The sequence below is a fragment of the Amblyraja radiata genome, chromosome 24 (genome assembly GCF_010909765.2).
Source record: "Amblyraja radiata isolate CabotCenter1 chromosome 24, sAmbRad1.1.pri, whole genome shotgun sequence".
NCBI lineage: Eukaryota > Metazoa > Chordata > Chondrichthyes > Rajiformes > Rajidae > Amblyraja > Amblyraja radiata.
The window spans coordinates 14,045,434-14,070,253 of NC_045979.1; the positions used below are offsets into that span (position 1 = coordinate 14,045,434).

General features: G+C 46.1%; 1 protein-coding gene across 11 annotated transcripts in view; it reads right to left on the reverse strand.

Moving 5' to 3' along the window:
* nav1 (neuron navigator 1) overlaps positions 1 to 24,820 on the reverse strand; it is a 513,650-nt gene that overhangs the window by 121,660 nt on the left and 367,170 nt on the right. For all 11 annotated transcript variants that reach the window (XM_033042458.1, XM_033042456.1, XM_033042454.1 and 8 more), the window contains one exon: positions 19,586 to 19,880. In XM_033042458.1, the coding sequence (XP_032898349.1) occupies positions 19,586 to 19,880 (295 nt within the window). The remainder of the gene's footprint in view (positions 1 to 19,585; positions 19,881 to 24,820) is intronic.

A 24,820-nucleotide genomic window follows, 5' to 3' on the forward strand; every position in this document is an offset into this window, starting at 1 on the left:
GAGAAGGCAGGTACGGGATACTGAGTTGGATGATCAGCCATGATCATATTGAATGGCGGTGCATGCTCGAAGGGCCGAATGGCCTACTCCTGCACCTAATTTCTATGTTTCTATGTTTCTAAACGCCACAGGCAGCTGCAATCAGCAATCACGCATGTGAGATTTCACCACATGATTCGAGGTGAAAAAACATCTTCAATATATTTTTTTACTACATTGCAAATTAATTTTACAAGCAGGATCCACAAACTGAACAGTGGTATTGCAACTCAGCGGGCCAAGCTGCATTTCTGGAGGAAAGGAACAGGTGACGCTTCGGTTCGAGACCCTTCTTCTGACTGAGAGTCAGGGGAGAGGAGAATGAGAGATAGTTGTGGGAGTCAGTAAGTTTATAATAAATGTCAGTTGGTATTCTATCACCTGTGATTTAGACGGTGAGATCAAGAAAGGGAAGGGAGGTGTCGGAGACGGTCCAAGTGAATTTGTGTGCAGGATGGTAATTGGCGGTGGTTAATGAAGTCCATGAGTTCTGCATGGGTGCAGGAGGCAGCCCCAATGCAGTCGTCAATGTAACGGAGGTAGAGTTCGGGGATGGGGCCAGTGCACGTCTGGAACAGGGATTGTTCTACGTATTCTACAGAGAGGCAGGGATAGCTAGGGCCCATGCTAGTGTCCATGGCCACACCTTTGATTTAGAGAAAGTGGGAGGAGTAGAAGGAGAAGTTGTTAAGAGTGAGGACCAGCTCTGCTAGGGGGAGGAGAGGAGGACATCGGCATTCCAAAACACTCTCCTTTGGAATGTTCCATCAACTGATATAATTTAATTTTTAAGAAGGAACTGCTGATGCTGGAAAATCGAAGGTAGAGAAAAATGCTGGAGAAACTCAGCGGGTGAGGCAGCAACTATGGAGCGAAGGAAATAGACAATGTTTTGGGCCGAAACGTTGCCTATTTCCTTCGCTCCATAGACGCTGCCTCACCCGCTGAGTTTCTCCAGCATTTTTCTCTATCATTTAATTTTGAACTTGAACTTGAACTTGAATTTTTATCAGTTTATAGTTCTTTTTGCATAACTATACCAGAGACGAGAAAATCTGATGTGTGTTACTTGCTTCTGAAGTGCAACACAACCAGTACTGTACACCACAGACAAACTAATTATTTTGCTTCAAGTTTCGAAAGGTTCTGTCCAATGCAGTCCAGGACCCCTCTAGCAGCAAGTTCAGTTCACAATGTAAGCAAGTTATAGCGGGTGCCCTGCATTTTGCACTGTGATTTAGTCAAACATCAATAGCCACAGACACCGATAATACACTCAGACCAATTAGAATTAGATCTATATACAGAACCTGTACATCTTTGGAGTGTGGTAGGAAACCGGAGCACGTGTAGAAAACCACACGGTCAATAGACAATAGACAATAGGTGCAGGAGTAGGCCATTCGGCCCTTCGAGCCAGCACTGCCATTCAATGTGATCATGGCTGATCATCCCCAATCAGTACCCCATTCCTGCCTTCTCCCCATATCCCCTGACTCCACTATTTTTAAGAGCCCTATCTAGCTCTCTCTTGAAAGCATCCAGAGAACCTGCCTCCACCGCCCTCTGAGGCAGAGAATTCCACAGACTCACAACTCTAGCGTGTCCAAGCCCTGAACAATCTTCGGGAGAATCATAGGGAGAACGCATAAACTCCATACAGACAGCACCCGTAGTTGGGATTGAACCAGGGCGCTGTAAGGCAGCAACGCAACCGCTGCACCACTGCGCCGCCCTCTCATAGGGAGTGAACAAACTCATCTGTGACAAAAATAAATCATTCATGACTGTGGCTCCCTCAGGGTATTGTGGTTGGCCTGAACAAGTTGTGCCAAAGGGCCTCTGTATGACTGAATAGTACTATACGGTACAGCAATCCAAATCTACAGCACCAGATTTGATCCTGACCTGAAATGTCACGTCTGATTTTAACAAGGCAGCAGTAATGATCCGCAATGTTGTGCTGGCAAAGAGAAAATCACTCTGTCCCCTAACCACTCATTGATTTCCAAAGCCCCCGCTGCAAATCAGATTAACACCAGATTAGATGTGATTTTAAATCCTCTTTGGCCGAATAACCTTTTGACATTCACTGACTGGGTTCACGTGATAAATGAGGGCTGTTAGTTCTGGCACGATCGTCGAATGTTGAAAGGCACTGTTTGCAACAGTGTACACATTTGTGAAAAGAAAATTCAGCAAACAAAGCAGGCCTGAAATTTTGAGTAAAATATTACATAAATCAAGTGCACACAGTCCAACAGGCATGCTGCAGCAGAGTATTTAAGTCATGTTTTTCAGAAAAATAAACTGGCTGACAGTCAGTAGAATCAAAGATTCATGGAGGCATACAACACAGAAACGGGCACTGTGACCCAACTCATCCATGTCAACCAAGATGCCTATTTACGCTACTCCCATTTCCCTACATTTGGCCTATATCCCTCTATTTCTTTCCTATCCATGTACCTGTAAATACATTTTATATAAACTGGGATTGTACCAGCCTTTACCATTTCTCTGGTAGCTTGTTCCATATTCCCACCACCCCCGCAAAAAATCCCGACCCTCTGCCCTCCTGTCCATCACGGGTTCTGACCTCCCCACCATCGAAGGGGTTTACAGGAGTCGCTGCATCAAAAATGCAGCCAGCTTCATCAGAGAGCCACACCGCCCTGATCACACCCACATTTCACTCCTGCCATCGGTGAGAAGATTAAAGGAGCCTGAAAACTGTAACGTCCAGGGTCAGGAGCAGCTTCTTCCCGACAGCCATCAACCTAATCAACATTATTGTTCTCGTTTATTATATTGTTTACAGAATACTATGTTTACATATTCTGTTGTGCTACTGCAAGTAAGAATATCATTGTTCTGCCTGGGACATATGACAATAAGACACTCTTGCTTTGACTCCTAATCCACCTATATTGCTATTCTCAGGAAGTTATGAACTTGCATCCCTAGGTCCCTCCACCTATAATCTCTGGTTTAAAGGTTCCTGCCTTTAACTCTATATCCTGCCAGGCCAAATCACTGGATGGATTTAAGAGAGAGTTAGATAGAGCTCTAGGGGCAGGTGGAATCAAGGGATATGGGGAGAAGGCAGGCACGGGAACGATCAGCCATTGATTGGGGACGATCAGCCATGATCACAATGAATGGCGGTGCTGGCTCGAATGGCCGAATGGTCTCCTCCTGCACCTATTTTCTATGCTTCTATGTTTCTATTAGGCAACCAAAAATGGATTACCTCAACACTCTCCGGGATTACATTTCATCTGCCACCACTCCACCCAACTTCCCAGCTGACCCATGTGCTTCTGTATCCTGAGGAAACTATCTTCATTACTGCAACTCCATCAGTCCTTGTGGCTTCATCTCACTGACTTAACAGACTGTAGACATTCTCAGCCAATGCAAAAATAACAAACTGCTTACGGAACTCAGTGGGTCAGCAGAGCCAGGTTCCAACATCTCTAGCCTCTTTTGTCGACATTCTCATCAAAGTTATATACAGTAAATTCTTATACAGGTGCACAACCTTTTATCCGAAGATCCAAATAACGAAAACCTCCGAATAGCGGACATTTTTTTGGTCCTTGAAGAAAGGTCCTTGAAAACGTTCACCGAGGGCGGCCCGCAGAAGTGACAGCGGAACCTCCGCTCGGTCCTCGAAGAAAGGGGTACTAAATCCCCATTCATAAAAGAGAAGGTGAGGGTATATTGCGCGGGAGGGTTAATAATTGACAATATGCTGCTGCCTGCCCGCTGAGTTTAAAAGTTCCCACGGTAGACTCACGATACACAGTGCAGATTGTCGCTCCCTTCAGTTTCACCCCACCTACGCCCCTCTGCTTCCCGGCCATGTATGTGACCCCTTCCCTCCCCTCTCCAGCTCCCCGCCCATTGCACCGGCGCGGGGGCTTTGCACTGTCTTCCCTTCAGCTCCAGTCCAGGGGGGTGGCCGGAGACGTCAGGACCAACGGGACACCAATACAATACAATAATAACCTGCAGCCATACAAAAAAAGAACCAAGACACACACCAACACAATTCAATTCACATAAACATCCATCACAGTGAGTCTCCTCCTCGCTGTGATGGAAGGCAAAGACTTGTCTCTCCCCTGCTCTCCATTCCTCTCCCAAAGTCGAGGTCAAAGCCCCCGGCGGGCGCTAGCAAGTCCGCGGCAATTTACAGCCGTGCCGGGCGTTGTAAGGCCCCGCTCCAGGTCACTTTCAACCCCGTAATTCGGGCGGGAGAAGTCGCCGCTGCCGGTGCCCCACAAAGCGGTCTCCCACCGGGGACCCGCGAGCTCCCGGTGTCACCATCCATCGGAGTCGGGTCGCAGCAGCTCGCCGCCGCAGCTCTCCACGCTCCGAAGCTGGCTAGCTCCACGGAGGTAGGTCCGTAGGTCCACAGGCTCCACAGGCTCCCACCGCCGCCCACCGACCCCAGGCCCACTGCAAGCACGGAGATCCCAGAGACCCACAGCCAGCAGCAACTCCAGCCCAGCCCCGCTCCAACTCCAGAGGAACACGTAGGGGCAGAAGCTGATGGTGTGCAAGGTACGTCTTGTTCTTGGGGTGGCGGATGAGGGGACGCAGCTCGGGCTGTGGGCAAACTGCCACTTGTCGCCGTAGCGGCCCATCGGGGAGCGGATTCCTCCGGAGTTGGAGGGGGAGGGGGGTATTGTGCTGTTTGATCGCCCCCTGCTATCCCAGGGACAGGGAGACACAGCGGCTTTTTAGACTGGTGGGCAATCACTTCCAAAGTTCTGCCCACACAGTCAGTACACCTCTCCTACACTGCATTTCATACAAACATTTATTCTGCAAGAAAAAACTACATTGAAGACTCAAACTCGCGATCGAGTAACTGCCAGGATCAAGGCGCAAACTCGCGACCTTGCGGATATGAGCCGAGCACTCTACCACTGAGCCAGCCATTAAAATCTACGCTAAAAAAATTCCATTCCGAAGACCGACAAATTCTGAATTACGAAAAGTGTCTGGTCCCAAGGCTTTCGGATAAAAGGTTGTGCACCTGTAATAACAGATTTCTATATAGCGGATTTTGGTTACAGTGGAGCGAAGCTGCCTTTGCACCGCGCCCCCACTTCTGCTGGTGACCCAACGAGCTGGCTCCGGTTGTGGGAATGGAGAGAGCGACCCCTTTGACCTCCCACCCCATCCTTTTTCTCCAGAGATTCTGCCTGATCCACTAAGTTGCTCCAGCACTTTGTGTCTGTCTCTATTCTCCATGCCCCAGTACTATGTTTGGTCTGAAGAAGGGTCTCAACCCGAAACATCACCCATTCCTTCTCTCCACAGATGCTGCCCGTCCCGCAGAGTTACTCCAACATTTTGTGTGTATCTTCGGTTTAAACCAGCATCTGCAGTTCTTTCTTACATTATGTTTACATATCGGTTATGTTGCTGCAAGTCAGAATTTCATTGTTCCGTTTAGGGACTAATGACATTAAAACACTCTCGACTCAAATGCTGACACCAAGTATTCTTTCGGGACATTCCCCGATGAAACCATTCACCCTTCCTTTGAAAAATACAAAGTGAATCCCGTATTTTGCAAAATTGAATCCAAAATATCATACAGTAATAATTAGTTCTCTGCCTTATAAATCCAGGACTTGCATGCGTGTAGGGTCAACAAACCGGAGCACCCGGTTATCCCTGATTGAAAAAACATTCCCTTGATATGGTGGGATTTGTATGTTGTACTCCCCGTCTAAAAAGACAGCTCCACTGAGATCAATACAACTGATAGAAGTGAGGTGTTGCATTTTAGAAAGGAGTGCAGGTACATAGTTCCTTGAAAGTGTCATCACAGGTAGTTTGGGTGGTCAAAAAAGGCTTTTGGCATATTGGCCTTCTTCAGTCAGAGTATTGCGAATAGAAGTTGGGAGGTGATGTTCCAGTTCTACAAGGCACTGGTGAGGCTGAATTTAGAGTATCCTGTTCAGTTCTGGGCACCATGTTACAGGAAAGATATTGTCAAGTTGGAAAAGGTACAGAGAAGATTTACGAGGATGTTACCGGGACTCGAGGGTCTGAGCTATAGGGAGAAGTTGAGCAGGATCCCTGGAGCGCAGGAGGATGAGGGGTGATCTTATGGAGGTGTATAAGATCATGAGAGGAACTGATCGGGTAGATGCACAGAGTCTCTTGTCCAGAGTAGGTGAATCGAGGACCAGAGGACAGGTTTAACGTGAAGGGAGAAGATTTAATAGGAAGCTGAGGGGTAAATTTTTCACACAAAGGGTGGTGAGTGTATGGAACGAGCTGCCAGAAGAGGTTGTGGAAGCAGAGACTATTGCAACATTTAAGAAACTATTCGACAGGTACCTGGATAGGACAGGTTTGGAGGGATATGGGCCAAACACAGGCAGGTTGGACTAGTGTAGTCTAGTGTTCCAGCTGCTACGATCAGGCAAACGCCTCCGTTGCCATGCGGTGAGAACGGAGAGGTTGAGAAGGAGTTTCTTCCCAGAGGCCATTCGGACTGTAAACGCCTATCTCACCAGGGACTAACTCTACTGAACGTTTTTCCTTCCATTATTTATTATGTAAAAGAATATGTGTGTTATGATTGTGTTTATAGTTTGTTTGGTTGTTGGTTGCATTGCCACTTTCATTTCACTACACATCTCGTATGTGTATGTGACAAATAAACTTGACTTGACTTGACTTGTAGATGGGACATGTTGGTCGGTGTGGGTAAGTTGGGCCTGTTTCCACACTACATGACTTTATGACTCTATAAATAGTGACAGCTGTGCATCGTACATGTTCAGCACATAGTTGGGAACTATTTCCTATCCACCAATCTCCTAAAGATGGAAATTTTGATTCCACACATTTCAACCATGACACTGTGATGGAAACAGGAGGTTTGCTTTCGTATGTTTTTCAAACTTGGAAATAAAATGTGCTTTTGTTTATTAGTTTATGAAGTGCAGTGTGCAAATGATTTCATCCTCACATGGAACCATATGTTCTGGTTCCTAATGACTTCATGGATTTCATTCCTCCAAGTTTTCCTGCTCCCATTGAGGTTAAAACAATGTGTGTTCGTCAACCCTTTAATCAGCTGTTTGAGGATCTGGGTGCAGCTGTTGCTCTGATCTGGGATTTCAACATAAAATGAACAATGGCCAGCTTTCCAATCTTATGCTGGTCTCATTCATCTCAGGGAAAGTGAAAATATGGGTCAAAATTGATTGATTGATAGATCGATAGATATTCATTGTCACATGAGCTTGGCACAGTGACATTCTTTGTTTTGCATACAATACACAAAGCATACTAAGAATCGTCGGGTATCATGACAAGGTTACAATTGTATTTAATATGGACCAGATGGTCCCTGTTCCTTCACTTTCTCCCCCCTCCCCCACCCATGCCGTGGTTCTTGGTGGCCCCCTGCTCTCCGGATTCCTCTCGGCTGTGGAGAGGTCAAGGGTTGAGAGATGGCACAGAGCAGATCCCTGCCCTCCCTCCAGGCTAGAAGAGATGGAGAGACAGCCATACAGCACGGAAACTGGCCTTTCAGCCCAACCTCCCCACGCCCACAATGATGTCCCATCTACACTAGTCCCACCTGCCAGTGTTTGGCTAGTACCCCTCTGAACCTATCCTGTTCAAATGTCTTTTAAATTACCTCTCCTATCCCCCAAACTTTACCCACCCCACCCTGACTCCCCGAGCTCACTCATCGTGCATAGCTGTGTGTTGTAAATATCTCCAACTTAACACTGGCTACTGTCGGTGATTCTGAACAAAACCATCAGTGGTGAGCTTTATACTTAGCAGCAAATCCGAGACTTTAAAAAAAAAAAAAGGATATAATGGATTGGAAATACTACATCTATCGGTTCATTCACTATTTTCACTATGAGATAAGTTTCAATGAGGTTCCCCATCTTCCGTTTAAACTCCAGCGAGTACAGGTCCAGTGCATTCAAACGCTCATCATATGATAACCCACTCATTCCTGGGATCATCCTCGTAAACCTCCTCTCCAACGGCAGCATATCCTTCCTCAGATATACTCACGATACACCAAATACAGTCTGACCAGCGCTTTATAATGCCTCAGCTTTACTTCTGAATGTCAAAGCTTTCAGATAGTCATCCCGGGACAGGGCTTCCTCAGTAGGCATTCTCAACCCTATACCACACTTCCTATACACTCACGACTGTGTGACCAAATTCTGCTCTTACTCCATTTATCAGTTTGCAGATGACACCACCATAGTGGGCTAGATCTCGAACAATGTCGAAACGCAATACAAGAAGGCGATAGAGAGCTTAGTAACATGGTGTCAAGCCAACCACTTCTCCCTCAATGCCAGCAAAATGAAAGAGCTAGTCGTCGACTTCAGGAAGCAACGTGGAGTACACGCCCCAGTCTGCATTGATGGTGCAGAATGAAAATGTTTGAGAGTTTCAAGTTCCTTGGCGTAAACATCACCAACTCTGGACTCTCTCCAATGGCAGCATATCCTTCCTCAGGTCCAGGTCTAACCACATTGACGGTGTGGCAAAGAAAGCACAAGAATGCCTCTACTTCCTCAAAAGACAAAGGAAATTTGACATGTCATGAATAAGTCTTACCAACGTCTACAGGTGCACTGTAAAATGCATCCTAACAGTGTGCATCACAATTTGGTTTGACAACTGATTTACACAAGACTGCAGGAGATTACAGAGAATTGCGTAAAGCAGCCTCCCTCCCATTGACTCCATCTACATTTCATGCTGCCTCGAGCAAGTCGCCAACATAATTAAGGACCACTCACACAATAGACATTCTTGTGTTTCCTCTCCTGTTGAGCAAAAGATACAAAAGCTGGAAAGCATCTACTACCAAATTCAGGAACAGCTTCTTCCCTGCTGCTAACAGACTATTGAATGGACCTCACAGAAAGACATGGAACAGTACAGCACAGGAACGGGCTGTACTTTGGCCCTCTAGCGTTGGACATTTCCATTCTAGTAAAAAGGTTCTCACTGTCTACCCTCTTTCTATGCCTGAGCTAAGGATGTATTCCCAATCTCCCAATCTACCTTGTTGCTGCCCTTGCACCTTGGCTATCTGCACTTTCTCAGCAGCTGTAACACTAGATTCTGCACTCCATTTCTTTCCTGTTTTTGCAGGACCGGTTGTACTCATATATGATCTGATTGTGCTCATGTATGGTTAAGAAGGAACTGCAGACGCTGGAAAATCGAAGGTAGACATAAATGCTGGAGAAACTCAGCCGGTGAGGCAGCATCTATGGAGCGAAGGAAATAGGCAACCCGAAACGTTGCCGCCTATTTCCTTCGCTTCATAGATGCTGCCTCAACCACTGAGTTTATCCAGCATTTTTGTCTACCTACTCATGTATGGTATGATTTGGCTGGACAGCATGGGGAGCAATGTTTGTCACTGTACCCCGGTGGATGTGACAATATTAAACCAATGTCAATACCAAGCTACTGCAGGTCCTGCCACGTACATACCTTGTCATTGGAGACAATGATACATTGGACCTCCATTTCTGGACAAGGTGTTGATCGTGCAGGAACGGGGTACTGATTGGGGATGATCAGCCATAATCACATTGAACGGCGGTGCTGGCTCGAAGGGCCGAATGTCCTGCTCCTGCACCTATTGTCTATTGTGATGGAAACTTCAGATGCTTGAGCTGAACATAGCCAGTTACACTTATCCTGCAGTCAATGTTAGACAAAATGCTGGAGAAACTCAGTGGGATAGGCAGCATCTCTGGATAGAAGGAATGGGTGATGTTTTGGGTCGAGACCCTTCTTAAGATACACTGAAGAAGTCTGCATTACTGCAGCATTTTGTGTCTATCTTTGGTGTAAACCAGCACCTGCAGTTCCTTCCTACATATTTCATATGCATACAATCTTCTCAGAATAATGCATATATAAATTAATAATTGCAATACTGTTCATGCATTTACAAAATTAGAAACAGAATATGTTGGCAGCACTATATAGATTTAAATACAGATTATTTTATTTAATGAAAATGGTTTTAGTCAGTTAGAGCAGCACGGTGGTGCAGCGGTAGAGTTGCTGCCTTACAGCGCCGGAGTTCCAGTTCAATCCTGACTATGGGTGCTGTATGTATGGAGTTTGTACATTTTCCCTGTAATAACGTGGGTTTCCTCCGGGTGCTCCGGTTTCTTCCCACACTTAAAAGATCTACAGGTTTGCAAGTTAATTGGCTCTGGTAAAAATTGTAAATTGTCCCATGTGAAGTATGGTGCTATTGTACGAGGTGATCGCTGGTCCGCACAAACATTGTGGGCCAAAGGGCCTGTTTCTGCACTGTATCTCTAAAGTCTACAGTAAAGTCTAAAGTCTAAAAAGACACAAAGTGCTGGAGCAACCTAATGGGTCAGGTAGCATCCCCAGAGAACATGGACAAGTGATATTTCAGATTGGGACCCTTCTTCAGACTGATTGTAGGGGGAGCAGGGGGAGCAAAGAAAGCTAAAAAACAGGAGAGGCAGGACAAAGCGTATCAGGTAATAGCTGAACACGGGCAAGGGGGGATTGTTTGATGGGCAGATAGTTCAGTTGAGTTTATTGTCAATGTTCCGAGGTACAGTGAAAAGCTTTTTGCTGCATGCTAACCCGTCAGCAACAAGACTATACATGAATACAATCAAGTCATCCAAAGTGTACAGATACAAGATAAAGGAAATAACATCCCTTTAGTTGGACGAAGGCCAGAGATGAAAAAAAAGTGTGAGACAAAAGGATTGAAGATTCGCAAATAGTGAAGCCAGAGGAAAGAATGTAAGAATGTAGGTGGAATGTGAAGGCGGGGTGGGGGTGGTGGGATTTGGGGAATTAGGTGCGAGTCCTAGTGGTACACACGGGAGTGTTGGTGAATCATAGTCAGAGAGTTGTACAGCACAGAAACAGGCTCCTTGGCCCTACTTGTCTGTGCGTTGTCTTTCTTTGCTCCGATTCAGCCTATTGCTTCAGACTGAGATGTGCAGGATAAAGAGCTATTTATAGAACCTGAATTTCTGCGGCTTTGTTCAGTGTTCATTCGAAGGAGATGCCAGCATCAACACTGCGATAGGATGCTCCTGTTTCATTCAATGAACACACTTTTTAAATATTCTGCCCGGCTCGTTTGCAGGTTTTATTAGCGAGAGAGAATAACAGAATTCTCCTCCGTGGAATTGATTTGTGCGTTACGGTGAGACCAATCACATTCATCAAGGCTAAAAAAATCAAACAAATGACATTAAATTGAATCGACACAGTGGATAGAAATTGACTGTGATGGCAAATCCACTGAGTTTTTCCATTTGACTTGCGCCAGGCATTAAAGTTAATGCACGGCCACCAGGAGGTCAATGCATTCTCAATGACAATCAAAGGTCAAATTTAGACGCACAATGATTTTACTTTGGCCTCCAAATGTCAGCAAAAAGCAAACCATCATATATCCTTGATATCATTTTTTATAATCACATTTTAATATTGGAGAAAGATCCACTACGAATTAAATTAGAATTTTAGACAGACAATTGATTTTTCATAAGAAAGAGTATGGTAAAATATCATAGTGAGAATAAAGAGCAAATGTGAAATAGATGTTTTGCTATTTTCACCGTTCGTATCACTTTGCTATCACCTCTTCCACAGCCAACAATGGGCCATTGTTTTCATGCCTCGAGTTTCCCTCTCCCCTGACTCTCAGTCTGAAGAAAGGTCTCGACCCAAAATGTCATCTATTCCTTCTCTCCAGAGATGCTGCCTGACCCGCTGAGTTACGCCAGCATTTTGTGTTTATCTTCGGTGAAATAGGTGTTGGTTGAGCCGTGATTGTTTAATCTGACACAGACATCTGATTAAATACCAGATAGATAATAAATCTGGTGCACTTTAATTAGATTGAATGTGCCATTTAGCTATTTTTTCAGATTGGTGACAGAAAGTTCATGATTAGCAGAAGTGCAAATCTGATTAATCGTTCACTAAATTCAGAACTATTTCTCGCCTTCTCTCTCAGAACCCCCCTCCTGGTATAATCACGGTAAATATTGAAGACAGCACTTTAACCGTGGTTTCACTGAGCACCAGGGAATGAGTAATGGTCAGATCATAAGGTCATAAGGGATAGGAGTAGAATTAGGCCATTTGGCCCATCAAGTCTACTCCGCCATTCAATCATGGCTGATCTATCTTTCCATCCTAACCCCATTCTCCTGCCTTCTCCTCATAACCTCTGACACTTGTAATAATCAAGAATCTATCTATCTCTGCCTTAAAAATATCCACTGATTTGGCCTCCACAGCCTTCTGTGGCAAATAATTCCACTGATTCACCACCCTCTGACTAAATAAATGTCCCCTCATCTCCTTCCAAAAAGAACGTCCTTTAATTCTAAGGCTATGACTTCTAGTCCTAGACTACCACTGGTGGAAGCATCCTCTCCACATCCACTCTATCCAAGCCTTTCACTATTCACAGTATTTCACAATGGAGATGCACTCTCCATAGTCTCCAAACTGTCAAGCTGGAAACTCAAAATTAAATATTGCGGTGACCAAAATCACAGTCTTAAATCCTGTTATCAGATCTTCTCCTTTGCCATCAACACTACCCATCTTCCTTGGCGGTAGTCTGGGCACCACGGTGGAGCTGCTGCCTTACAGCACTTGCAGCGCCGGAGACCCAGGTTCGATCCTGACAAAGGGTACCGTCGGTATGGAGTTTGTAGGTTTTCCCTGTGACTGCTTTCCGGTTTCCAACCACACTCCAAACATGTGCAGGTTTGTAGGTTAATTGGCTCTGGGAAAAATTGTAAATTGTTCCTGGTGCGTAGGATGGTGTTCATGTACAAGGATCGCTGGTTGACGCAGACTCGGTGGGCCGTAGGGGCCTATTTCCGTGCTGTAACTCTAAATTAAATGAAACTAAATTCACCCATCATCCAGTGCTTCAAGATTGAAAACACATAACCACTGAGCCTTCATTATAAAGTCTCTGCAATCTAATCCAGATTTATAACTGTATATATCCACTACTTTGGGACTCTTGCACATCTAAAATTTAACTGTTCCTTCACTGCTGCTATGTCTTCACTCTTTGTTTTATCTCTCTCCCTCTCTCCTCCTTTAAGACACAACTTAGAAGCTAGTCGTCAACCAAGAGCTTGGTCGGCTGCTTTAGTATCTCCTTTAGCGCCGAGGCACCAATTTTATTCGAAGCAGCTCGATGAAGATGCAAAATAATGGAAGTTATTGATGCAGCGTTTTCACACCAGGAATCTTAATCCTTTATTTTATTCTGCTAACACTTTCAACTTTTCAAACATCATTTTTAACATAATTTCCTATTTGGCTGATGCTGCGAAGTCATTAAAGTATGAGTGACAGTGCTTTGGTGTAAAATAACATGGCTAACTAAACTAAGATGTATGTGGATATGTTCCTTAGCTCTATGTGAAAGGGCAAAAGCAATTACTTAGAAGATTAAAGGTACACAAAATGCTGGAGAAACTCAGCGGGTGCAGCAGCATCTATGGAGCGAAGGAAATAGGCAACGTTTCGGGCCAAAACCCTTCTTCAGACTGATAGGGGGGGGGGGGGGGGGGGGGAAGGAAGGAAAAGGGGAGGAGGAGGAGCCCGAGGGCGGGGGGATGGGAGGAGACAGCTCGAGGGTTAAGGAAGGGGAGGAGACAGCAAGGGCTAGCAAAACTGGGATAATTCAATGTTCATGCCCCCAGGATGCAGACTCCCCAGGCGGAATATGAGGTGCTGTTCCTCCAATTTCCGGTGTTGATCACTCTGGCAATGGAGGAGACCCAGGACAGAGAGGTCGGATTGGGAATGGGAGGGGGAGTTGAAGTGCTGAGCCACCGGGAGTTCAGGTAGGTTATTGCGGACTGAGCGGAGGTGTTCGGCGAAACGATCGCCCAACCTCCGCTTGGTCTCCCCGATGTAAATCAGCTGACATCTAGAGCAGCGGATGCAGTAGATGAGGTTGGAGGAGATGCAGGTGAACCTTTGTCGCACCTGGAACGACTGCTTGGGTCCTTGAATGGAGTCGAGGGGGGAGGTGAAGGGACAGGTGTTGCATTTCTTGCGGTTGCACCGGAAAGTGCCCGGGGAGGGGGTGGTACGGGAGGGAAGGGAAGAATTGACGAGGGAGTTGCGGAGGGAGCGGTCTTTGCGGAAGGCAGACATAGGGGGGGATGGGAAGATGTGGCGAGTGGTGGGGTCACGTTGGAGGTGGCGGAAGTGGCGGAGGATTATGTGTTGTATTTGCCGGCTGGTGGGGTGAAAGGTGAGGACTAGGGGGACTCTGCCCTTGTTGCGAGTGCGGGGATGGGGAGAGAGAGCAGTGTTGCGGGGTATGGATGAGACCCTGGTGCGAACCTCATCTATGGTGGCGGAGGGGAATCCCCGTTCCCTGAAGAACGAGGACATTTCCGATGCCCTGGTGTGGAACGTCTCATCCTGGGAGCAGATGCGGCGTAGGCGGAGTAATTGGGAGTAGGGGATGGAGTCTTTACAGGGGGCAGGGTGGGAAGACGTGTAGTCCAGATAGCCATGTGAGTCAGTTGGTTTGTAGTGTATGTCGGTCAGAAGTCTGTCCCCTGCGATGGAGATGGTGAGGTCAAGGAATGGTAGGAAAGTGTCGGAAATGGTCCAGGTGTATTGGAGTGCCGGATGGAAGTTGGTGGTGAAGTGGATGAAGTCAGTCAGTTGTGTGTGGGTGCAGGAGGTGGCCCCAAAGCAGTCGTCAATGTAACGGAGGTAGAGGTCGGGGATGGGGCCCTGGTACGCCTCGAACAAGGATTGTTCAATGTACCCGACAAAGAGGCAGGCGTAGCTGGGGCCCATGCGTGTGCCCATAGCTACGCCTTGTGTTTGGAGGAAATGGGAGGAGTCAAACGTAAAGTTGTTGAGGGTGAGGACCAACTCCGCTAGGCGGAGGAGGGTGTCAGTGGCTGGGTATAGGTTGCTCCTCTGGTCGAGGAAGAACCAGAGGGCTTTGAGGCCATCGTGGTGGGGGATGGAGGTGTAGAGTGACTGGACATCCATGGTGAAGATGAGGGGGTGAGGGCCCAGAGAGTGGAATGCGTGGAGGTGGCGGAGAGTGTCTGAGGTGTCTAGAACATAGGTAGGAAGGGATTTGACCAGGGGGGATAGTATGGAGTCAAGGTATGTGGAGATGAGTTCGGTGGGGCACGAACAAGCAGAGACAATGGGTCTGCCGGGAGAGCCGGGTTTGTGGATTTTGGGGAGAAGGTAAAAACGGGCCGTGCGGGGCTGGGGAACGATGAGGTTGGAAGCTTGGTCGGGCAGGGCGTGGGAATTGATGAAGTCGGTGATGGTGCTAGATATGGTGGCCTGGTGCTCGTCAGTGGGGTCATGGTCCAAGGGTAAGTAGGAGGAGGTGTCCGAGAGTTGGCGCGTGGCCTCAGCTTTGTAGAGATCGACGCGCCAGACTACCACGGCACCTCCCTTGTCGGCTGGTTTGATAACCCAATCTGGGTTTTTGCGGAGTGATTCAATGGCCGTGCGTTCAGGGGGGGAGAGATTAGAGTGAGACAGGGGAGTGGAGAAGTTGAGGCAGTTGACGTCGCGGCGGCAGTTCTGGATAAAGAGTTCCAGAGCCGGGACTTTACGAGGGGGGTTCCACGAAGAGGGGGTGCGTTGGAGACGGGAAAAGGGGTCATCATTGGGGGGCGAGGACTCCTTCCCATGGAAGTGCGCTGTGAGGCGGAGGCGACGGTAGAAGCGCTCCAAGTCATGGTGGGCGCGGAACTCATTGAGATGGGGACGGAGGGGGACAAAGGTGAGACCTCTGCTGAGGACAGACTTAGAAGATTAATTTGGTATCTTTCTGTTGTAGGGGGCAGGGGGAGTGGGTTGAGAAATCTGCCCTCGATATTAATTTTCTGACAGAAACAAATCAAACCTTATGAATATATATATATTAACGACATTTTCTTGAGCTTCTTAGTATTCACTTGTTACATACAGTAGAGGAATGAACAGAATAAATATCCCTGCAGGGAACTGTTCTTGAAGTCCACATGGAACTGTAGCCTCATCTTTGACCCTCACTATCTTCAAGCGAAGCTTCCTAAAGGGAATATTAATTGGTGATTTCATGTTTACATTTGAAAACCTAAGCAAACTATGTTTGGTATTATGATCAATTGTGGGGTAATATTTTATTTCAGCCCTGGTGGTTCCAGGTTGATTTAACAATTCCAAATATTATCTTAAATTGCTAATTCAGTACTACATTACTGTGTCATGTGCAGGTTATATTGTGATAATCAATACCTCTGGTTAATACAAGACATTGATCCGATGCAATGAGATCAATAACTGTGAAAATCAAGTTACAGTCATAGTCACAGCATGGAAACAGGCCCTTTGGCCCAACTTTCCCACACCAGCCAACATGCCCCATCTACGCTAGTCCCACCTGCCCGCGCTTGGCCCATATGCCTCTAAACCTATCCGATCATGTATGCTGCATGCATCATCTAAATTCATATTTATAATGCGGACATGACAGAATTAATCATTATTCTGCACTTCTAAATTTATCTTACAATATGTGAACAATCATTTTGTAAAGTGGATACATTTCGGGTTTGTCATTGTGCATTCATGGACTCATCATGATCTTTGACAATCGTGCACTAAAGGGTAGTGAGGTCGTGACTTGGCACGACACAGAGTGAATAGTGGTGCATCCCATACCCACTGCAAATCCATTACGTTTATTGTTTTCAAGAAAGCTATCAGCAGTAACGACATGACATAACGACATAAAAAACTGAGACAAAAGGAACTGCAGATGCTGGCTTGTACCAAAGTGCTTGAGTAGCTCAACAGGTCAGGCAGCTTCTCTGGCAAGAACGGATGGGTGATACCTTGAGGAAGGGTTTCGGCCCGAAACGTCCCCTATTTCCTTCGCTCTATAGATGCTGCTGCACCCGCTGAGTTTCTCCAGCATTTCTGTGTACCTAAGGATGGGTGATATATTGGGTTGGGAGTATCGCGTTGTGGGGGGTGGGGGGTGGGGGAGGTGAAGAACTGGAGACGAGAAAAGACCAGGACCAAAAAGAGCCAGCCACACACTACCTCAGGCAGGTAGGTAGGTTGCATGGTAGGTCCATTGTTGGTAGACACAAAAAGCTGGTGTAACTCAGTGGGACAGGCAGCATCTCTGGAGAGAAGGCTCGACTCGAAACGTCACCCATTCCTTTTCTCCAGAGATGCTGCCTGTCCTGCTGAGTTACTGCAGCTTTTTGTGTCTATCTTCAGTTTAAACCAGCATCTGCAGTTCCTTTCTACACAGGTCTATTGTTGGCTCGGGGAAGTGTGATCTCAAGAGAAACAACGTGGAGAGCTATATATGATGGGATGGAACAATACAAGATGTGTGAAAGGAGGAAACATGGCACTGATGCGCACCATCGCATTTGCTTTTATTTGGCTAGAACATACCTATCCCCAGGCACGGAAATCGCTGGCAAAACATGCGGGGGACACAATTTCTTGGCGGCTGCGCGCATGCGCAAACACGCGAGGCTTCGGCCATGGGCTTAAATCGACCCGTTCATGGGGTCTTTCATCGGCCGGCAGGGGCTTCAACATCGGGAGCCTTGATCGCCTCGATGCAGCAGTTTGATTTTAAGCTGCGATGGGCGCTGAAAGGCCCTGCGAACGGGCCGATTCAGCCCTTAGAAAGCGGCTGATAAATTTCGGATAACAAAACATGGGGGGGTTCGTCCTCCACCTCTCAAAGCAAGGGGGGGACGTGTCCCCTCTACCCCCCAGGATTTCCGCCCCTGCCTATCCCCAGGGGTTGGCTTGGCTGGGAGTTATAGAGGGAGGAGATGAACACTAGAAACACCTCATGTGGCACCTGTTGGTCACTCAATTAACTCACAAAATTATCACAAACATTTTATGATTTTGTGAACAGCTATAAGTTTGAAAACATGCGCACGAGTTAAACTTGACTTGATAATTCAGATATCGTTATTCAATGAATCAAGAAAATTGTTGCAAATGTACAAATGTGAAACAGAGATCCACACCAGACGGCATTTAAAACTTAAAGTAAGCATGTCTGGAAATTAGACACTAAATGCTGGAGTAACACAGCTTGTCAGGCAGCATCACTGAAGAAAAGGAATAGGTGATGTTTTGGGTCGGAACCCTTCTTGGCCTTCACCATTAACAACTTCTCCTTCGACTTTCCCCACCTCCCCAGTCAAAGGTGTAGTCATGGGTACTTGCATTGGCCCCATCCCCTTCCCCTTCCCACACTGACCTCTCTGTCCTGGGCCTCCTCCATTGCCAGAGTGAGGCCACCCGCAAATTGGAGGAACAGCACCTCGTATTTAACATGGGTAGCTTACAACCCAATAGTAATGGACATTGAATTCTCTAATATTAGGTAACTTCCACGAACACTCCCCTCACTCACCCCCCTTGCCCCCCATCAACTGGGAAATAATGTAGCTTGTGTTCTTTTGTGAGCTCTTTAGAGAGATCCCCTCTGTAGATGAGCAGGCCATGATTCAATGCTTTCAAACAGGAGAAAATACAAGTCCACTATGTTCTCTTGATGATGTGGAAACACTGCAAATGCTGGTTTCCCAAGGAAAGACACAAAATGCTGGCGTAACTCAGCGGGTCAGTCAGCATCCATGCAGAACACGGATGGATCATCTGAACAGGTAGCGTCAGTCTGAAAAAGCGACCCGACCCAAAACGTCACCTATCCATGTTCTCCAGGAATGCTGCCTGACTCATTAAGTTACTCCAGCAATTTGTGTCTTTCTTTTCCTGATCCTTCATTTGGCGAAACATAATCCCGAATTAACATGCTAAAAACGGGTGAAATTCAGTTCCTGGGCTGCACACGTTTCTTTGCGAAGAAGCAGACTTCCTTGGAGAAAAATGAGAGCGCAATAACTAAGCAAAGCTGGTCACATACAGTTCCTCTGTGAATAAACAGGGACTAGAGTGAAATATTTTCAGCATGGAGCCACGTCATTTTAAAGGTCACAGTGAACGGGAAATTGGAAATGCAAGGGAAAATACACCAGAAAATTATTTGATCTTTTGTCTAACTGTGGTCTGACACATCTGCTCAAAAGCCTTTCAGCACCAGAGACCCGAATTCGATCCTGACCACGGGTGCTGCCTGTACGGAGTTGGTACATTCTCCCTGCAACCACGAGGGTTTTCTCCGGGTGCTCAGGTTTCCTCCAAAACTACAAAGACGTGCAGGTTTGTAGGTTAGTTGGCTTTGGCTAGAATTGTAAATTGTCCCTTGTGTGTATAGTAGTGTTAGTGTACAGGGTGATCCATGGTCGGTGTGGACTCTGAGCCGAAGGGCCTGTTTCCGCACTGTATCTCTAAACCAAACTAAACTAGAAGGCCTTTGTGTAAAATACGCATTCATGAAGCGGCATTTAGCTTTGTTGACACTCACCAGCTGGTTTCAGAGAGCCTGCTCCTGAACACGTCATTGGGGAAGTCACCCCCACAGGTGCCGCAATCTTCTTTAGTGAACTCGTTTGCACGGAGGGCTGCAGTTTCTTGAGTTCTCCTTTCGTGGTCTCGTCAGCTGACTCGCTCCGAATCCGTCTCCACTTTGTGTTTTGATCCATCTTGAGGTTGCTGGCATCGTAGCCGCTCTCCGACTTCTTCTGCCCTTTGCCTTCAGAGCTGCCGCACCAAGTCAGGCCGCTCTCAACCATAGACCGCTTCTCCGCGTCAGTCCGCAGCTGCAATGAAATCACACAGAGCTGGTGAACAACTGTTCTCCAGTAAAAATCCAAACACCGGCCATTATAGAGGAATATGGTGAAAAAGAACCGAAAGAATTAACAGTGTAGGGAGGAACTGCAGCTGCTGGTTCACACCAAAGATAGACGCAAAATGCTGGAGTAACCCAGCCATTCAGCAGCATTTCTGGAGAAAAGGAATAGGTGACATTTCGCGTCGAGACCCTTCTTTAGACTGCTTAAATCTGAAGGAGGGTCTCGACCCGAAATGTCACCTATTCCTTTTCTTCAGAGATGTTGCCTGGCCCGCTGAGTTACTCCAGTATTTTGTGTCGATCTAAAGAATAAACAACTCACTCCCATCCCTTTCCACCTATATCCCTCTCTCTTGTTTTACTTCTCTTCTCTCCTTTTGCTCCCCTTTTGTCACACTTTTGTATTCTTTTCATCTCTATCCTTTGTCCACCCATCGATCACCTGTACTCACCTATCACTTGCCAGGCTTTGTTCCACCACCAACGCCTCCCTGCCCCTCCCCCCACACACACCTCTTTTCTAGCTTCCCCCCCCTCCCCCCATGACGATCAGTCTGAAGAATGCTGCCTGACCTGCTGATTTAACCCAGCATTTTGTGTTTTGTTATAGAACTAACGAGTTCAAATGCGAACAGAAATACAGTATCTGATTTAATGTGCTAAATAATCTAATGACATGATTCGAGGTTTATAACTGATCCAACTGGTAATACTGAGCCAGGTCATAGGGTGCAGAAAATAAACCTTTATTTTAACCAAATTTGGATTTTCAACTTTCCTTCACATAAGAGAGCCCAGACGATTGCCAGAGTAAGGCTACATGCAAACTAGAGGAACTGCACTTCATATTCCTTACACTGCAACGGTATAAACATTGAATTCTGCAATTGTAAGTAACGAACTTCCTTCCCCCTCTCTCGTTCCTTCGCCAACCCCCACATTCCCCACCCACACCCGAGAGCACCCTGTTTTTCCCACTATCCTGCATCTTCCCCTTCCTTTCTATCTCCTTCCCTGTCCCCTTCTTCCTGTATCCCTCCCTCTGGCTTTACATTTCACTCCACTCTTCTCCTTATCTGATGCCCTATGGTCTTCTTCGATCTCAAACTGAATCTTTGTCACTTACTTCCACCCATGTGGCAATCAATCTCCTCTCACCTGTATCCACCTATTACTCGCCAGGCATTTTCCTGCCCCTCCTCTTTTCCACCTTTCTCCCCCTCTATCACAATCAGCCTGAAGAGGAGTCCAGACTCAAAACGTCGCCTTTACTTTAGGTACAGCGTGGAAACAAACCCTTCGGCCCACTGAGTCTGCGCCGACCACCGATTACTGTACACAATCACTATCTTACACTAGGGCCAATTTACAATTTTACCAAAGCTAATTAACCTACAAACCTGTATGTTTTTTTGGAGTGTGGGAAGAAACCGGAGAGCCGGAGAAAACCCATGTGGTCACAGGGAGAACGTACAAACTCCGTACGGACAGCACCCGCAGTCAGGATCAAACCCGAGTCTCTAGTGCTTTAAGGCAGCAATTCTACCGCTGTGGCACAGTGCTGCTCCTACCCATGTCCTCCAGTGATATGGTAGACAGAAGAAGAAGACATTCTGAAGGAGGATCCCGACCTGAAACGTCACCTATCCATTTTCTCCAGAGATACTGCTTGACCAGCTGAGATACTCCAGGATTTTATGTTTTACTAAAGAATTAACATGTTCATTTGCAAGCAAAAATACTCTATCTGATTTAATGTTGCTAAATAATTTGACTCCTTAATTCAAGATTTATGACTGTTCCAACAGGTAGTATTCGGCCAGGTCATAGGGTGTGGAAAATAAACGGTTATCTTCCCAGATTAATTTTCACCTCCTTCCTTCCCTTCCATCACTCAACGCAGCCCAGTGAATTACCTGCAGTGTATTTACAATCTTCTCACTGAGACCACTATCTACTGTTTCAGGATTACATCACCAAAAGAGAAATGTATGTAAAACCAATGTCAAGTGTATAACCAAGTTTGTCTACGTGTAACGTGCTATATTTGAATGAATCAATTATTCCCCTTTTCTTTCCCTATCCAAAACTGGGATCTTTCAAAATGATATTGCTTGGTGCTTCTCCATGACCCAGTTATCGGAGGGAGTTTTATAACTGCATGGATAGTTGCTTTTAATAGTCTGAGAACAACTGACAACATTGATAGAAGATTAAAAATTATAGCTTCGTATTTTCTGCTGAAATGTTGTCATTCTTACATGTCAGCCCAATAATGAAAATTACATTGGCATAAAGTGCAGTGTGAAGTGTTAAAAGATCACGCCGTGAATATCACAGCATGATGGTGCAGCAGGTAGAGCTGCTGCCTCCCAGCGCCAGAGACTCGGGTTCGATCCTGAACGTGAGTACTGTCTTTGTGGAGTTTGCACATTCTTCCCGTGGGTTTCCTCCGGGTGCTCTGGTTTCCTCCCACATCCCGAAGACGTGCTGGTTTGGGGGTTATTTAGCCTCTGTGCATTGCTCCCAGTGTGCAGGGAGTGGATGCACAAGTGGGGTAACATAGAACGTGTGAACAATTGATCGATGGCCGGCGTGACTCAGTGGGCCAATCAATAAATAAAACAGTTTTAAATTAATAAAGTTGATCTCTATTTAAAAAGAGACAATAATCTTTTAATTGCAATGATTGACCATTTTGATCGATAAGTGTGAGACTGGCTGTGATCATCTTTCCGTGGGAGAAATAGCTGACAATTACAATGTATCGAGGGGTATCGAGAACCAGAGGACATAGGTTTAAGGTAAAGGGGGAAAGATTTAACAGGAATCTGAGAGGTAACTTTTTCACACAAATAACTTGGTCATGGTGGGTGTATGGAATGAGCTGCCAGAGGAAGTAGGAGGCTTAAATATAGCCAATGAACTGGTCTCAACTACCATCTCTGGAACTCTCTGCCACAGAGGGTAGTTGAGGCCAGTTCATTGGCTATATTTAAGAGGGTTAGATGTGGCCCTTGTGGCTAAAGGGATCAGGGTGTATGGAGAGAAGGCAGGTATGGGATACTGAGTTGGATGATCAGCCATGATCATATTTAATGGCGGTGCAGGCTCGAGGGGCCGAATGGCCTACTCCTGCACCTATTTTCTATGTATCTATGTATCTATGTAGAAACAGTTAGACAGGTACATGGATAGGACAGGTTTGGTTGGATATGGGCCAAATGCGGGCAGATGGGACTAGTCTAGATGGGACATGTTGGTTGGTGTGGGCAAGAAGGGCCTGTTTCCAAGCTGTATGACTCCATGATTCTAATTAACATTTGCAATGCTTTGACTCGGATCAGTTAAATTTTCGATAAAGGGCCTTTCCCACGATGGGAGTTTACCCAAGAGCTCTCCCGAGTTAAAAAAACAAACTCGTGGTACTTCATCACGAGTATTTTATTACTCTTGGAAATTTTTCACACTGTTCAAAAAACTTCACGAGTTTCGCGAGCTTACCACGTTTCCTGAGTTCCTGCCGTTAGCGTTACGAGCCGCTATGAGACGCCCACGAGCTCCGACGTACCCGCTACGTACATCCTACGTACTTACCACGAGTTTGATTTTTTTAAACTCAGGAGAGCTCTTGGGTAAAATCACATCGTGGGACAGGCCCTTAAGTTTGAAAAGATCTGTTACATTTGACGGTGTCAGGTTAGGAAAAGGGGAAGTGCAATGAGACCTGGGTGTCCTTGTACATCAGTCACTGAAAGTAAGCATGCAGGTACAGCAGGCAGTGAAGAAAGCTAATGGCATGTTGACCTTCATAATGAGAGGATTTGAGTATAGGAGCAAAGAGGTCCTTCTGCAGTTGTACAGGGCCCTAGTGAGACCACACCTGGAGTATTGTGTGCAGTTTTGGTCTCCTAATTTGAGGAAGGATATTCTTGCTACTGAAGGAGTGCAGCGTAGGTTCACCAGGTTAATTCCAGGGATGGGGGGGGACTGTCATATGATGAAAGAATGGAACAAATGGGCTTGTATTCACTGGAAATTAGAAGGATGAGAGGGGATCTGATAGAAACATATAAAATTATTAAGGGAATGGACACGCTAGATGCAGGAAACATGTTCCTGATGTTGGGGGAGTACAGAAACAGGGGCCACAGTTAAAGAATAAGGGGTAGGCTATTTAGAACTGAGATGAGGACAAACTTTTTCACCCAGAGAGTTGTGAATTTGTGGAATTCTCTGCTTCAGTTAGTTAGATAAAGAGAGTTAGATAGAGCTCTTAGGGTTAGCGGAATCAAGTGATATGGGGAGAAGGCAGGAACGGGGCCCAGATTGTGGATGATCAACCATGATCACATTGAATGGCAGTGCTGGCTCGAAGGACTGAATGGCCTAATCCTGCACTTATTTTCTATGTAGAGATATTATGCCAGAAGAATTTACTGGTGATTATGAAATGTATGATATTATGCCAGAAGAATTTACTGGTGATTATGAAAACTCAGTAAGTTATAATAAGGAATACTAGAAAAGTTTCCAAGACTCACAAATACTACTTAACTTTATTATGCTTCATTAAACACAGATTCACATTATTGAAGACTCAGCAGCGTGCTTCATAATATTTAAAGACATTATTAGTTTTGGCAGATGTCAATTTTTCAAGCCAAAATTTAGTGGAACATTTGAAACACAGCTTCAAAGAACAGATCAACCAGCACTGTGTTATTTCTGAAGAGGAATGTATTGTTTAGTTTAGTTTAGAGTAACAGTGTAGAAAGAGGCCCTTCGGCCCACTGAGTCCGGGCCAATCAGTGATCACCCTTACACTAGTTCTATACTACAGATTAGGGACAATTTACGGAAGCCAATTAACCTACAAACCTGCACGTCTTTGGAATGTAAAAG